Source organism: Bos indicus, chromosome 9 (assembly GCF_029378745.1).
Source record: "Bos indicus isolate NIAB-ARS_2022 breed Sahiwal x Tharparkar chromosome 9, NIAB-ARS_B.indTharparkar_mat_pri_1.0, whole genome shotgun sequence".
Taxonomy (NCBI): Eukaryota; Metazoa; Chordata; class Mammalia; order Artiodactyla; family Bovidae; genus Bos; species Bos indicus.
This window is the reverse complement of record NC_091768.1, coordinates 74,050,023-74,066,163: the sequence shown is the minus strand read 5'-3', so window position 1 is coordinate 74,066,163 and position 16,141 is coordinate 74,050,023. Positions and strand designations below refer to the sequence as shown.

Here is a 16,141-nt window from a genome sequence, read left to right as displayed (position 1 = left end):
CATATAATATATACAAGGATATGATAGACAAAACTGAGAATTTTGTCAGAGATCTAGAAGCTAATAATACCATCATCATCATATAATGAAAACATATATTATATGAAAATATAATGATAAATACAAAGAAAACCTCACCTAAGCAATCATAGTAAAACTACTGGAAATCAAAGCTATAAAGAAAGAATTACAGATAGTTTTTTAAGAAAAGGACAGTTTACTTTTAAAAGATGAGTAGCAATGACACATATACCCTACCATGTGTAAAGCAGATAGCTAGTGGGAAGCTGCTGTGCAACAGGGAGCTCAGCTCGGTGCTCTGTGACATCCTAGATGGATGGAATGAGGAGGTGGTGGGGAGACTCAAGAGGAAGGAGATACATGTACACTTAAAGCTGATTCACACTGTTATGCAGCAGAAGCCAACACAACTTTGTAAAGCAATTATCCATCAATTAAAAATAAATTTTAAAATAGACTATTTTCTGGCATCAACAGAAACAGTGAGTTATAAGACAATAACATCATAAAGTGGGGGAAGAGAATTACCAGTTTAGAATTTTCTTCCCAGGAAAAATACATATTAGAAAAAGAGTCAATACATTTCAGTCAAAAAAACAAAACAAAACTGGACCAAATTATTACTATACTAAAGAAAATCCTATATGTAATCTCAAAGATGCAGGAAGAAATGAAGAGTATATAAGACTATATGAAACCATAATAACAATAATTATTGTGGAATTTAAATTATATAAAATTAAATACCTAAAAATAACATATAATTCAGAAGAAGCGCATAAGTAGTTAAGGCATTCATTCTAAGGTTTTCAAGTTTCCCACAAAGTGATAAAAGTCCTAATTTGCATTGTACTTTGATTAGGGCGAAGACACCTCTTGTAACGTCCATGGTAACCAGTAAGATAATGTAAAAGTATGTAAAAATTACAAGCTAATAGGAAAAGGGCAATGAAATTACAAATATATTCAATCCAAAAGACAGCAAAGAGACAAAAAGAAATACAGAACAGGAAAGGCAAATAGCATAGTAAGTCAGCATATTTAAATTCAAATATATTATGACATTAAATATAAAATGACTAAATACTCCACTGAAAAGAAAAATACCAGACTGTATAATAAAACAATATTTACTTATCGATGCTTGTAAAGAGAGATATCTAAACCACAAACATATAGAAAATTTTAAATTTAGAGAATGAGAGAGAAGTCACACAGACACTAGCTAACAGAAAGCTAGTTGTATAGGTTTTAAAGTTGACTTGAAGGCAAAATCGTTAATAGAAAAAAAAAAAAAAAACTGGGTCTCATTACGAGACAGGTTTCAATTCACCATGATGATATAATAGTTCTAAATTTGTATCTAACTAAGCATCTGTCATCCTTTTTTTCCATTACCATCCTATTTCCTTAAGGAGACTTTTTAGATTTGTTTATTCTAATCACTTCCTTTCAAAAGAGTTTAATACCATATACACTATACATCTGTTGATGCACTGAGTCTCTCTGGAGGGCCATAGACCACTGTAATACATACTGATTTTTTTTTTTGCTTCCTAAGAACCAATTATTAGATCTGAATTAGGGGCTTCCCTGGTAGCTCAGCTGGTAAATAAACTGCCTACAATGCAGGAGACCACAGTTCAATTCCTGGGTGAGGAAGATCCTCTGGAGAAGGGAACAGCTACCCACTCTAGTATTCTGGCCTGGAGAATTCCATGAACTGTATAGTCCATGGGGTTGCAAAGAGTTGGACATGACTGAGCAAATTTCACTTTCATGTGATTAACAATTTCCTAATTGACTTGTATATTGTCACCCTGCTTATTTAACTTATATGCAGAGTACATCATTTAAAATGCCAGGCTGGATGAAGCACAAGCTGGAATCAAGTTCGCAGGGAGAAATATCAATAACCTCAGATATGCAGATGACACCACCCTTATGGCAGAGAGTGAAGAGGTACTAAAGAGCCTCTTGATGAAAGTGAAAGAGAAGTAAAAAAGCTGGCTTAAAGCTCAACATTCAAAAAATTTAAGCTCATGGCATCTGGTCCCATCACTTCATGGCAAATAGATGGGGAAAAAATGGAAACAGTGATAGACTTTATCTTCTTGGGCTCCGAAATCACTGCAGATGGTGACTGCAGCCATGAAATTAAAAGACTCTTGCTCCTTGAAAGCAAAGCTATGAACAACCTAGACAACATATTAAAAAGCAGAGACATTACTTTGCTGACAAACGTCTGTCTAGTCAAACCTATGGTTTTTCCAGTAGTCATGTATGGATGTGAGAATTGGACCATAAAGAAAGTTGATTGCCGAAGAATCGATGCTTCTGAACTGTGGTGCTGGAGAAGACTCTTGAGAGTCCCTTAGACTGCAAGATCAAACCAGTCAATCCTAAAGGAAATCAGTCCTGAATATTCATTGGAAAGACTGATGCTGAAGCTGAAGCTCCAATACTTTGGCCACCTGATGCAAAGAACTGACTCACTGCAAAAGTCCCTGATGCTGGGGAAGATTGAAGGAAGGAGGAGAATGGGATGACAGAGGATGAGAAAGGTTGGATGGCATCACCGACTCAATGGACATGAGTTTGACCAAGCTCCAGGAGTTGGTGATGGAGAGGGAAGCCTGGTGTGCTGCAGTCCATGGAGTCGCAAAGAGTTGGACACAACTGAGCTGCTGAACTGAACTGACCCGTATAGGTTTCCCTGGTGGCTCAGTGGTAAAGTTCCACCTGCAATGCAGGAGACTCTGGTGTGATCCTTGGGTCAGGAAGATCCCCTGGAGAAGGAAATGGCAATCACTCCAGTCTTTTTGCCTGGAAAAATCTCATGGACAGAGGAGCCTGGAAGTCCATGGGTTGGCAAAAGTCCGACACGGCTTAGAGACAGCCACCACCAATTGACTTGCATAGAGTGCAGTACCTAACAGCCAGAGTCCAAATTCATTTCAAATGTATGTGAAACATGTGTAAAAGTTGATATATGTTGGATCATACATATAAGCTACACCAAATCTCAATGATCTAGATCATGAATTATCAATTATGAATCATGACCACAGCAGATTATACTAGGAAACAGTCACAAAAAGATAACTATAAAATCCCAATATGTTTGAAAATTAATAAATCACATCTAAATAATCTAAGTGTCCAAAAAGAAGTTACAATTGAAATTTTTTTTGAGCTATCTGATCATGGAAATACTAAATTTGGGGATGCAAATTAGAGAAAAGTTTATTGGTTTAAATGTATATATTGAAAAGGAAGAAAAAATGAAATGCTATGAGCCAAGGGGAAAAAAAAAACCCTGAGAAAATAGAAAAAAACTTAGGAAAATAAATCTAAAGAAAGAAGAAAAAAGGAAATAATAAAGGACTAAAATGAATAAACAGACAATAAATACACATAAATAAAGAGAATTTAAAAAGTGAAAAGTTTTTACTTGAAATATCTAAAATTGATCTTGGCAAAACCATTGGAGAAAAACAAGAAAAACTGAAATGGCATAATAAACTAAGAGTAAGAATAAAAAGTTAGCCTAAAAAGCAGAGAATTATGAGCACCTTATGCCAATTACTAAATTTTGATAAAATTACTAAATTCTGACCTAGAAATACACAACGTACCAAAACTGAAAATAAAAGTAGAGAATCTGAATAACCCATAAAAATTAGTAAAATTAAAATTGTAACTAAAATCTTGGCCACAAAATATTCCAGGACTAGATGGACTTGATTACAATGTCTAACAAATATTTAAGGAATAAATGGCATGAATCTATATAAATCTCCCTCCTTCAAATTTTAAAAAGGTAATATTTTCTAACTATTTTTATGAGGTCAATGGAACCTGGTTGATCCCAGAAAGGATAACTTAGACTTATTTTTCTTAATGAACATAACTGCAAAATCCTAAAAGTTATTAGCAATCCAGAAACAAGGTAAAAATGGATTAAAAAATATCAGAACACATCATGACGAAATTGGAGTTACTCCAGGATTTCAAGTTGGATTTGACATTGTAAAATTAATCACCACCTCAAAAGAATAATAGAGAAAATCATATGGTAGATATCAGAAAAAATATTTGATAAATCAAATATTTATTCATGGTAACTTACAAACTAGAAATAGAAGGAAACTTCCAAATTATAGACAATATCATACTTAATGGTAGAATGTTGAAAAATTTCCTTCTAATATTGAAAACAATGTACTACCCACTGTTATCTTAACAATTTACTGAAAATCCTAGCCATTACAATAAGAAAAAAATGTCAATATTTAAGAAGAATATATACATGCCTACCAACATTCTTGGATAGTATGACTGACTACATAGAAAATCAAAAGAATTGACAGATACATTACTAGAATTTCCAAGTGAGTTCAGCAAGTCTGCTGACAACAAATTGATATACCAACATTTAATTGGTTTTCCATAGCAACTAAATAACAACAAACAACTATATAATGGTAACAAAAATTAAAATTGAAGAGATACTATTTAGAATAACATCGAAATACTAGCTGCTTAGTAATATATCTAGCATGGAATATGCAAAATGACCACAAAACAAGCTATTATTAAGAAAAATTACCAAAGACCTAAATAAAAGGAAGAAATATACTACCTTCATGAATTGAAAGACTCAAGGAAAGATGTCAAATCTTCCTAAATCCATCAATATCCCAAAAGTGTTATTTTTTCTTTTTTATAGGGAAGAATCTTAAGTTAATTTAAAAATTTATATGGAAATGTAGAGAACCAAGAAGAGAAACAGGAGATTTTACCAATGGGAGAAAAATATTTGTACAATAAATAGCAATCAAAAGTATCAAAATACATTTTAAAAATTCCTATAAATTAATATATAAATGACTTATTTAGATAATTCACAAAGAAGATATTTACATGGCTAATATACATGTGCAAAAGTGTTCAAACTCATCAATAGCCAGGAAAATGCAAATTAAAACCACCATATACTAATCACTACATACCTCCCCTAAATGCTAATTTATACGGTTAGTGAGGAACCTTATAAATTAGCATTTGTATCAACCATACATTGTTGGTGGGAGTGTAAATTGTTTTAACCATTTTGAGCAGTTTTGAATTTTCTACTGAAGTAAAACATAAACATTCTCTGTGGCCCAGCAACTAATTCCTAGGCATATGGTCAGCAGAAATACATGTACTGGTGTATCAAAAGACAGGCATAAGAATGCTCAGACCAGTACTATTCATATTAAAAACTAGATACAATTGAAACATTTTTCCATAGTAAAATGGATGAATAAATTGTTGCATAGTATCAGATAACTAGATACTATGCAATAATGAAATAAAACACAGCTGTACACAGCAATCTGCTAAATCTCACTGTATAATGATGAGTGAAAAGAGTGGAGGAGGCTTGGCGGATTTTTGAAGTGACAATTATGTAATAATGTTCTCTTTCTTGGCTTGGGCAGTGTAGTGGTTACACAGTGCTTCACTTGTAACTAGTGGACCATTCTGTGCATTTATATCTTTTGAGTATTTCTCTGCATATGTGCTTTAGTTTAAAAATAAAATTAAAACTCTATTTCTCTTAAGTGTTTAAAGCACCCCACAATTCTATGTCCAAAATACTTATAACTCTCCATGAAATAGTTTTTATAAATGTAAGCAAACAATACCACTCCATACACACATGATGCTTACTACTTTTCATGCATTACTTTCAGCACTTTACAAATAAAGTGCATTTGATCTTCTCAACAACCATATGAGGCAGATATTATAAACACCTTCATCTTATAAATAAGTAGAGTGCTGCTCAGAGACTAACTGGCTCAGGATCACAGAGCTAATCAGCAAGCCACAGTGAACTGTGCCAGATTCTGCACTGTTTACCACTACAGGACACTGCCTTCCAGAACAAAACTTCCGAAGTTGAAAGTGTCAGATTTAGTCACTGTGAATGAATTTGAAATGAAATAATGTTTCCTCGATACACTGGAAACTCCTAAAAATATTTCAAGTAGATTAACATTTTGACATAGATATTTTTATATTTTGTAAAAATTTTAAAACTTTTTCTATGCTTAGAATGATCAAAGATGGATTTTAACATAATGCTTTTGAAACACTGAAAACCAAAAAAAAAAAACCTGTCATTTAAAAAGCTGGGATTCAATTTCAACTCTATTAGTTTTAACTTCTGTGAACCTCGATTACCTTGTCATTAAAATGGGCAAAATGAATCCTTTCCTAATAGGAAGATTCTGAGAAAGAACTGATTTGACATTTGTGCTCTGAACTAGGTGACTAATATGAAAGCCAATCCAACCGTGTGCGTAGAGAGTGTGTTAGAAATTTTACAACATAAATGTACCTCATTTTAAACTCATATTTAAGTGGCTTAAAAGTCAAAAGTGCTAAATAACTTAAGGCCAGCATTTGGAACTTGAATGCAGAAATTTAGGTTACAAGGTTAGTTTTTCTTGAAAAAAGTTTGATCCTTATTGTTTTCTTCCTGTTTTCCCTTCTCTCTCCACATAATATATGAAAACTAAATTTTTAAAAAATAATATACTATTACCATTTAATTCAATAAATATATTTGACCTATTTTTTAAAAGACTTACATTAAAGGAGACATATTTTAAATAGCTATGTTCTCCAATTCACTGTTTCTGACATGAATACCATTTTAAAAGTTTTTATGTATATTTGTTTTCACGTACATTTGTTTTCATGTTTAAGAAGGGTTTGCCCTCTCTCTCTCTCATGCACTCACACAGACACTTAGAGGCAACAAATTAATGAAAAAGAAGATAGAAGATAGTAATTCTCAGCTACTTTATTATTAGCCATTGGGTTATTTTTAAATGATCAACAATTTTTTTTTCTTAAAAAAAAATTAAGAGAAATGTATAGAGAAAAATCTAGAATGTCATTCAAGTCTCCTATCATACAAATTTCTGTTTTGTGTCTGTCCCTTTTGTTTTAACTTAAAGATTGTTCTTCACTCCAAGCACAATTAAAAAAGGTCTAGAAAAACAGAAAATAAAAATTACTAAATAATTTAAATGACCAATACATTTTCCAAATCAAACTACAACCAAATTGAAATTATTTTTATTTCATTGAAAAACAAGAACACTAGTCTGAAGGACATGGAAATATACTGTATTTTTATCCCAGGGAAAACCACTTTTTCCTTAAATTTAATGATCTTTTCTAAATCGAGGCATTCTTTAGACTTCTGTATTACTGCAGCATCTCCTTTTACAAGAATGCATCTACACTTTTGTAAATGACTGAGTTCTTTCATCTGGCTGGACACAGCTGGCAAGTGGCATAATGGGAAAGGGAAATGAAAGTTTTTTTTTTTCCCTCCTGAAAAACCAAGAAATGTATAAATCATATTGAAACTGAAGCATTTGTTGCTTGTATTACTGCGCAAAATACACATCTTAATACACACAGTGTTTTCTAATGTTTTATGCATAAATGATATTATAGCATATTTTAATTTAAAAAGTCTATGATGGGTGGTTTCCTTAAACACTATTTGAGTAAATATAGTGTTACTATAGTGTTAAATATGTACATATTTAATTTGAAAAATTAAACCAAACTAATTCTAAAACAGAAAGTTTAAAGCGCTCAAACCAATAAAATATATTGAGTAAAATATGTACATTTAGTTTATGGAGAAAAGTCTCAAATAGTTGTCAGGCAGCAGGCCAGCAAGTTTTCTTATGAAAACTCTGAAACACATATGAAAGCTGGAAGGAATTCTGAGCTCGACTAAGACTCTCGTTTTGTACGTGAGGACACTGGGTGCCCTGCGAAATGATTGGTCCACAGGTACTCAAGCAGGAAAGTTGGGCTATCTCTCTCTTCACTTTAGGGACAAGCTGGTCTCCTCAGCTGTCTCAAAGGCAAAGGAGGGAAACGCAATAGGATTGAAGGAAGAATCTAATGAAGCAACTAAAAAACGGAACTCTTTATCTTTTATTTCCTAGTTTTTGTCTCACCTTTAACTTAAATATCATGCGAAAATAAACAGATACCCATAATTTTTCCATTGCATACATAATAAACTTGTGGTGAGAAAAGTTGAGCAATTCTACAGTATTTACATCCTAGAGGCTTCCATTGTTGTTTTTATTTGAATTTGTAGACATTTTCAAACAGTGTGTGTGAATATGTATATGTAGCTATACAAATGCTAATGTAGCTTTTTCCCACTTGTCACATCTTGAAAATCATTCCAGATTGTTCATGTAGATCTCGCTTATTCTTTTAAATAGCAATATGATATTCTAGTCTATGGATTTAAAATAATGAACTCAATAACTCACCTATTATTAGTTTAGATAGTTCTGAGTTTTTATATTACAAAGAAGGCAAAAATAAACATTATTTGATGTGTTCTTAGACTAAGATTTACTAGAGTCAAAGAATATGTAAAATATTGAATGTTAAGTATCTTTATTTTAGATATCAAATTTTGACCAGTTTAGGGAAGATCCCCTGAAGAAGGGCATGGCAACCCACTCCAGTACTCCGGCCTGGAAAATTCCATAGGCAGAGAAGCCTGGTGGGCTACAGTCCACAGGGTCACAAAGAGCTGGACAGGATTGATGTGACTTAGCACACAAGCACAGGTATATACTAACCTCCTATGTCTTGATCTGAAACCACGGAAATACCTCCTCACACCAAACTGACCCTGGACTCCACTTGCCATCTCAAAGGAAAAGAAGAATATTCTTAAAACTCTCAAAGATCCTTTAGTATATTTAAATCATGTATAAACTTCTGTTTTGAACAAAATCTTTTTCTGTGTGTTTGAAGCAGTAAGTAGGTAATGATGATTTTCATCATGTAGAAAGGATGTCTGTTATATTTATTTATATGTTAATTATGAATCTAAAACATAAAAGCTAATAATAAGAAAAGAATCTGAGCAGGAACTTTAATGAAAAATTTTATGCAAATTCACCAGCCACTAGAAAGGAAAACTAAAACAAAAAAACTTCAAATTTTATAAGAGGAAATGCCATCAAAGTCTCATTATCAATCTTAATTTTTCCATCTTCTCCTTACAAATGCAAGAAAGAGAAGAAAAGGAAACAGGCAGGAGGGAAGAAAGGAAGTGTGGACGGACAGGAAAGGATGGAGGGGTATGAATAAAACAAGCTTTATTTACTAATATATTGACTAAGGCTGTTATTTTCATGCTTCTTTACTGTATATAAATAAATGTGCAAAGCATCCAAGAAAGGATTTTAATTTTGAAAATACTGGGGTATTTATTTACACACTAGTATATTAAGAATTATATATTGCTTAATAAGGCTTATGTGTGTTTTGTGTCATGTTATTTTTAGGTTTATCTGAAGCTACAAACCTTGCTCCCTATTCTCCACACTTGAGATGCTAACTGTAAATCAACACCCAAGGAGATGCCAGCAAGAATGCTCTGACCCAAGGAGGATCCTACCAGCAGATTCTCAATGGACAATCAATTCACCAAAAACATTCTTCTTCTGAGGATTCCTCCAACTTAGTTATTAACACACGTTCAGTTATTCTCTAAAGAAACCAGAATTGGAGCAGAGGAGATATTAAAGTGAAATAATACAGAAAGCCTAAGACAATGATTGGCACTTAGGAAAAAGACACTTGTCACATTAAAGTCTCCAGATACAGTGAACTCAAAGCATGTCCCTTTACTGTCTGAAGGGGTGCTACAGCCATGGGCATGTGCATGTCAGCCTCAGAGGACAGAAATGGGGGGAGGACACACGGTCTTCCCTGGGGAGCCATAGTCAGCCTGTAGAGAAATTGCCCAAAACCCAGGGACTTGTTTCTGTTTTCCCTTGACAATGACGGTATTTTGGAGGTGAAATTATATAAATTTGGATAATTGAATACAGGCAAACTTTTAAGGGAAGTAGAAGAAATGAAGGATGGGAGAGGTGGAAGAATAAGAAGAGTTTAATGCTAACGAGTCACTATTAACCTATCATGGTGAAGCACAGAATCTGGAAAGGAAAAAGTCACCCTAGAAGTATTCCAAGATCTTCATCTTAAAGCAGAGGAAATTGAGGCCTCCAAAGTTGAAGAAATTTGCCTTAACTCACACAGTTCTTCTGAGCCACTTTGGGATATTGGTTTCTTGACACAAAGGACATTCCTGCCATATGACACCGCATCAGTGGTCAAGCCCATCACAGTTTAGGAAACATTCTTGCTTGTACCAACTGGCTACTGGCATCTGGGGTTGCTGTCAAAGTTCTTGAAGGACTCTTGCTTTTTGGAACTCTTATGGTTCCAAATTCAAGTGACGATAGAGAAACTACCAATGCGCTAATTTAATTCACCATCTCAAACCTGTACAATAGCTTAATCAACCAATGGAAAAACTTTGGCTCCCTTAAACATTATATTTTTTATGGATATCACTACATATATATTATCCACATCTTGACATGTGGAAAACATATAGTAATTTTTAAAATAAAAGTCTGACACTCACATTTTTATATACAAATAGAATTTTTTAAATTCCCAGATAAGAATGCTATAAAAAGTTTGATCAAAAAAAGACTGTAAGAAATAATCCAATACAACCAGTTTCATTTATAGGCGATGAAACTGGGATCAAGAGTAAGCAAGTGTTTCCCAACTAGTTAGAGCCTGAATAAGGGTGCCCACTGGTCCCGTCTCTATCTGTTCCTCTTTCTAGTGTGCGCCATGCAATCTCTTTCTGGGTACAAATTAAATCATCTGGATACCTAAGCGATTCTTGGGAATGTATAACTGCCTTGATTATACACTAGAATGTTGACACATTTCATTGCACTCCATTCAAATCTCTAACATGCCTGGAATATAGTAGATATTGTCACTTTGGGTTATACTTGGGCTTCCCTGATAGCTCACTTGGTAAAGAATCTGCCTGCAGGAGACCCTGGTTTGATTCCTGGGTCAGGAAGATCTGCTAGAGAAGGGATAGGCTACCCACTCCAGTATTCTTGGGCTTCCCTTGTGGCTCAGCTGGTAAAGAATCTCTGCCTGCAATGCAGGAGACCTGGGTTCGATCTCTGGGTTAGGAAAATCCCCTGGAGAAGGGAAAGGCTACCCACTCTAGTATTCTGACCTGGAGAAGTCCATTCTACATCCTTTTTTCCCCATTTCTCCCCCAAACTTCTGTATCATCACTTTAAAGATTGTTAATATACCAAGTGACTCATTGTTTATTTACCAGGTGGCACGATAGTAAAGAATCTGCCTGCCAATGCAGGAGACGCAAAAGACACAGGTTTGATCTCTGGGTTGGGAAGATCCCCTGGAGTAGTAAACGGCAACACATTCCAGTATTCTTGTCTGGAAACTGGCATGGACAGAAGAACCTGGCAGGCTACAGTCCATGGAGTTGCAAATAGTCAGGCATAACACACACACAATACACCAAGTGTGCATCACCTCAGGAATCAAAGTTAGCATGTTCACAAAGTCATCTAGGATGCTTGTAAAGTCAATGGTCCTGACACCTGGGGACTGTAAAGTCAATGGTCCTGACACCCATGGCTCTGACATGAGCGATAGATATGCTCCCCAAGGCTCATTCTTAGGAAACGTGAGGATGCCCCTGGGGAAGCTCTGAGGAGAAATGGAGATGCCACCATGGGAAGGCACTGATACAGAGGTTCTCACTGCATTTCCAAATGCCAAACCTCTTTCTCCCCAGCTAGACGCACCTCCTAGAAGAGAGCTCCCTGCTTGTCTGTGAATTTATCTGGGACAGATAACTTGAATCCATGGGATGGTGGAGTCTTTGGGTAAAAATTTTTGAACACTGAGGATTCTTCAGTAAGTTACCTACCTCCTTCGATAAATTACCTGCTACCAGTCAATGCGAGTTAGACCACTTAGAACACCTAATAGGTTTTACATTTAGATGTTCTGAAGTCTATTCTGATTCTCACTTTTGATACTTCTATTTAATATAATGAAGATCTTTTGGTCTTGCTTGGGATTAGTTTACTGCTTAAAGTATTCCTTCCAATACCATGTTCTGTGAGTCAACATGCAGCTTCCCCTATGATTGGAGCCTTGTTAACAAAGTCAACTTTGGAAGATTAATTCCTAGTCAGAGGCATTTCCCAGGCGGTACCATCTCACTTTGAGGAAACTTACTTTTGCATCTGTTTTGGGTAACAGGTTCCTTTGACTGAAAAGAACACCAGTCAATGTTCAAAATGCCCTCCTAACTAGATTATATGTCAGGTTGGACTTTAACATCAAAAACTTTTTTCAAAAACAGTTGAAAATACCATATTTGAAATTTATTTAAATTATAATATATGAAGGGTAGTAAATTCTCAGCAAACATTTTAAATAGGTATTAATTGAGAACTGACAATGGGGAACTTTATGCTGAACATCATGTAAGGCATTACAAAATGTACTGGGGCAGTTATTTTTTCTAAGTTGATGTCTGCTCCTGACACATCTTGGAGTTTTCCATCTTTGCCCTAAGTCACTTGATTCATAAGAGTTTCTCCCAGTTAATTGGCTGACATATATACAGTCACCACTGATTTTGTCTTATGTTCAATAGAGTACACTCTGAAACCAGACAGCTTACAGTGTCAGGTGAAAAACCTTATAAAGAGGATACAGACTCTGGAGTTGCAACTTGTTAACTTTGGGCTTCTACTTCATACATAAAGCGACTTCACTGTATTAGAGAAAATGTCAATCAAAACGTAACTACTGACACTCGTCTTTGTTTCACCAGCCAGTAATAAAAGATAAAGCAGAGGAAATGGAGGAGCGGCAGTTAGGCATTTGCAACACACAAAGTCCTTGTTTTCTCACTAGGCACTGCAGAAAAGCAATTGTCCATTCACATCACATCCTCTGCATTTCAGGGCTAATATTTTTGCAGTTCTTAACTTGGTACATTACACTCTTAGTTAATTTCATAATTCTTTGAAATGCACAGTGTTTCACACCTTGCTTAATCTTACTGCTAACATGACCCAGTTTTAGAAATTTCTCTTAATGTTGAGAATAGAAACCTTTGAAAAATATCAAGAAATTTTGGAAACAGAGTAATGGTTTCAAACAATCCTGTCTTACTTGTTATTGCATAACTTTGAGAAGGATAATAAGGAAATCCATATTAACCATATATTATTTGAATTGCTCTTACAATAATTGACTCTAGATAGGAATGATTTTTAGCAGAGGTTCTCCTCAACCTACAATAATATTCTGCCATTGAAAACAACATTACCCTGGGTTTAATTGCCCTGCTTCCTGCAACATTTAGTGGTTTATGTATATAAATACATATGCCTGCTTTCAGGGGCAAAGAGGTTTAGTCTAACATTTTAATAGTTATTCTAGCCAAACACATGAAGAACAGAACCTATAGATGGTTAATTAGTTCCCAGGATCACTCACTCAAGTCCATAATTAAATATCTCACTCTGCTTTCAACCTATTGTAGGAGAAGACAATTAGCAAATTTGCAGTGCTAAGAAAGAAGTTTTATTCTCCTGTATAAATAAGGAGATCTAAGGCATTTGATCATATAACTCAGTGCCTGGATCTCCTCTGTTGACTTCCAAATCCAGAACATTTTTAAAAATGCAACAAATTGATAAATTGCATTTTCCCCAAGAGTTCATATTTCGGACACATCTTCCATAGGTTTTTTTTTTTACCTTCGGTCTCATTATTAGCTTCTTTCTCCCTTCCTACTAATTTCTTCATCTTCTATCAACCAACATAACAAACTCAAAAGAAAAACGGAATTTCTTTTCCCCTGTTCCACAACCCTCACCAATCTCTTTACCAGTATTTTCCTGTCCTGTCCCACCAAAAAGAAAAACTGACTCAACTCTAAGATTTACATTGGAGAAGAAATATTGCATTCATTAAAAAAAAAAAAAAAAAAAAAAACCAAAGGGGAAAAAACAACCCTCTCAGGAGGGGCTCAAAGAGCAGTGAAAAGGCCAGAGTGTCTCATTAGGCTGCTTGGAATGAAACAGTTAATTCAGGGTAAGTGATAATGTTTAGTCAGTTCGCCTAGAAAAAGGAAGGAAATTCAAAAGCTGGTTGCTGTAGTAACAATCACAGACCAAAAAATATATACATACAGGTTCATTTAAAATAAAACTCCTGCCATCTCTCTCCTGGGATTCTCTCAAGAAAAATGAGTTGCCGCTGAAATCTGTCGTACCTACCTCAACCATTAAACAAGACATTTAACCATAGTGGCAGTTCTGTGACCTCTGAATGCCGTGAAATCTCTGAGCGCTGCCGCTTGTTCATGAAGACTTGTGCTGCGGAATCCAGCAACTTCATCCAGGATTACAAATATAATTAAGAAAAAATAAGGAAAAAAAGAAAGAAAGAAAGAAAGAAAAACAAAAGCACACAGAGAGATCGGGAAGGAAGGAAGGAAGGTAGAAAGAGATTCTCTGTGGGTGAGGACACCACGTTTCTCCCAGCAAGCGCTGGGATGGAGCTGAGGCTGCTGCAGCGCCCAGACCCACCGACTGGCTGGGGGAGCAGGCAGCCGGCCTGCTGGGCTGGGAGGTGCTGTCAGTTGCCACAGGCAAGGAAAAGCAGAGACCAATCGGCTTCAACTCTGGCAGCTTACTGGAGTGGAGCCTTTTCTGTTTATGTTTCCTCATTTCAAGAGTGACGTCAAAGGGTTTAGTTTTTCCTCTGCATGTGCTATTAATTTTAAAGTGCTGTGCTATGGGAAGAATGTGTGTGTGTGTGTGTGTGTGTGTGCCTGTGGTGAGCCTGGGCACCCCACTCTCAGGAGCACCCAAGACACATTTTCTATTTTCAGGAATAAATTTTAACAATTTAAAATACCTTGCAGCGAGGTGTATCTGAAAACAAAACAAGACGAGAAACACTGAGCTTGATGAGAGCGGCAAAGATTTCTATTTTCCCCCAATGCGTGTGTATGTACCTTTGCCCGCTAGCCAGCTGTTGCTTGTTTTTGAACTCATTCGTTTTTACCCTTCCCTCAAAGAGTTGTTAATCTTGATCGCCGTGGAGGCAGACTTGCGCCAATGTATGTGCTGGTGAATGATATTCTGTGTAGTGAAGAACAGAAATTATGTTTATGCTGCTGGTCCCTGCTTTTCTCTCTTTCCTCCAGCTTCTGTGGTGAAGCGTCAGGATTATTCATGCCATGGAGATCCCTCCTGCAACTCCCCACGGGGACTCATTCAAGAAGCAGGGCACAGGGATGCCACACAAGCATGCCGGGGGCTTCAGCACGTTCTCGCCCAAACTGTGTGAAGGTACAGTTATTTAGGGAGACATCCTCTACCAGGGCCCCCAGCTCATCCCTGTATTTCTCTTCCCACTCTGGAAAATCTCGGTGGTGGCCATCTGTTGTTCCTGCCTCCCCCATATCCTCTCCCTTCTTCCCCCCCGCCCCATTCTTCTAACAGAACCTCTCTTTTTTTCCCCCTTTGGAGACTTTCCTTCCTCTATCTAGAGACTGCATAGCCTTTCCCTTAAGACCCTCCCCTCCAAAAGAACTATAAGGGGCACGTGACCCAGACTGACCAATCTGATTTCTCCATTGCCTTAGACAATGTTTTAGGGGTAAGCGCAACTTTCAAGAAAGGTGAGTCCTTTTTCAAATATGAATACAGATGCTTTGAGAAAGAAGATATTGATAGCTGTCTGAGATTCTACATACTAGAGTTAAGTGAGACGTAGTTGTTGGGGTTCGTGTTTGATGTTCAAGATACAGAAGTGGGAACAAAACAGGTGGTATCTGCTTTAATGTAGTTTAGCTTTTGGAGAAGAGGGAAGATAGGCAATAAAAATAGGTTAATATATAATGTCAGTTGATAATAAGGGCTTTGAAATAAAGGAAAATAAGGGCACAGAGGTGTATCTGTGTGTGTGCACATATGCACAGGTGTGTGTTGTTTAAGAAATGATGATTAGGGATGCATGCTTTTAAAGCAAATGGGAGCAAAGTTCTGAATGAAGTAAAAAGCGGTCACCTGTGGCTCTGCTGCGAGGCAGAGGAACAGTGTGAAGGCCT

General features: G+C 35.9%; 1 protein-coding gene across 1 annotated transcript in view; it reads right to left on the bottom strand.

Moving 5' to 3' along the window:
- Nucleotides 1–14,723, bottom strand: part of PDE7B (phosphodiesterase 7B) — a 348,288-nt gene extending 333,565 nt beyond the window's left edge. Inside the window, exon 1 of the mRNA XM_019967483.2 lies at nucleotides 14,301–14,723. Coding sequence (XP_019823042.1) covers nucleotides 14,301–14,321 — 21 coding nt within the window. The 5' untranslated portion in view covers nucleotides 14,322–14,723. The remainder of the gene's footprint in view (nucleotides 1–14,300) is intronic.
- Nucleotides 14,724–16,141: the final 1,418 nt, after the last annotated feature.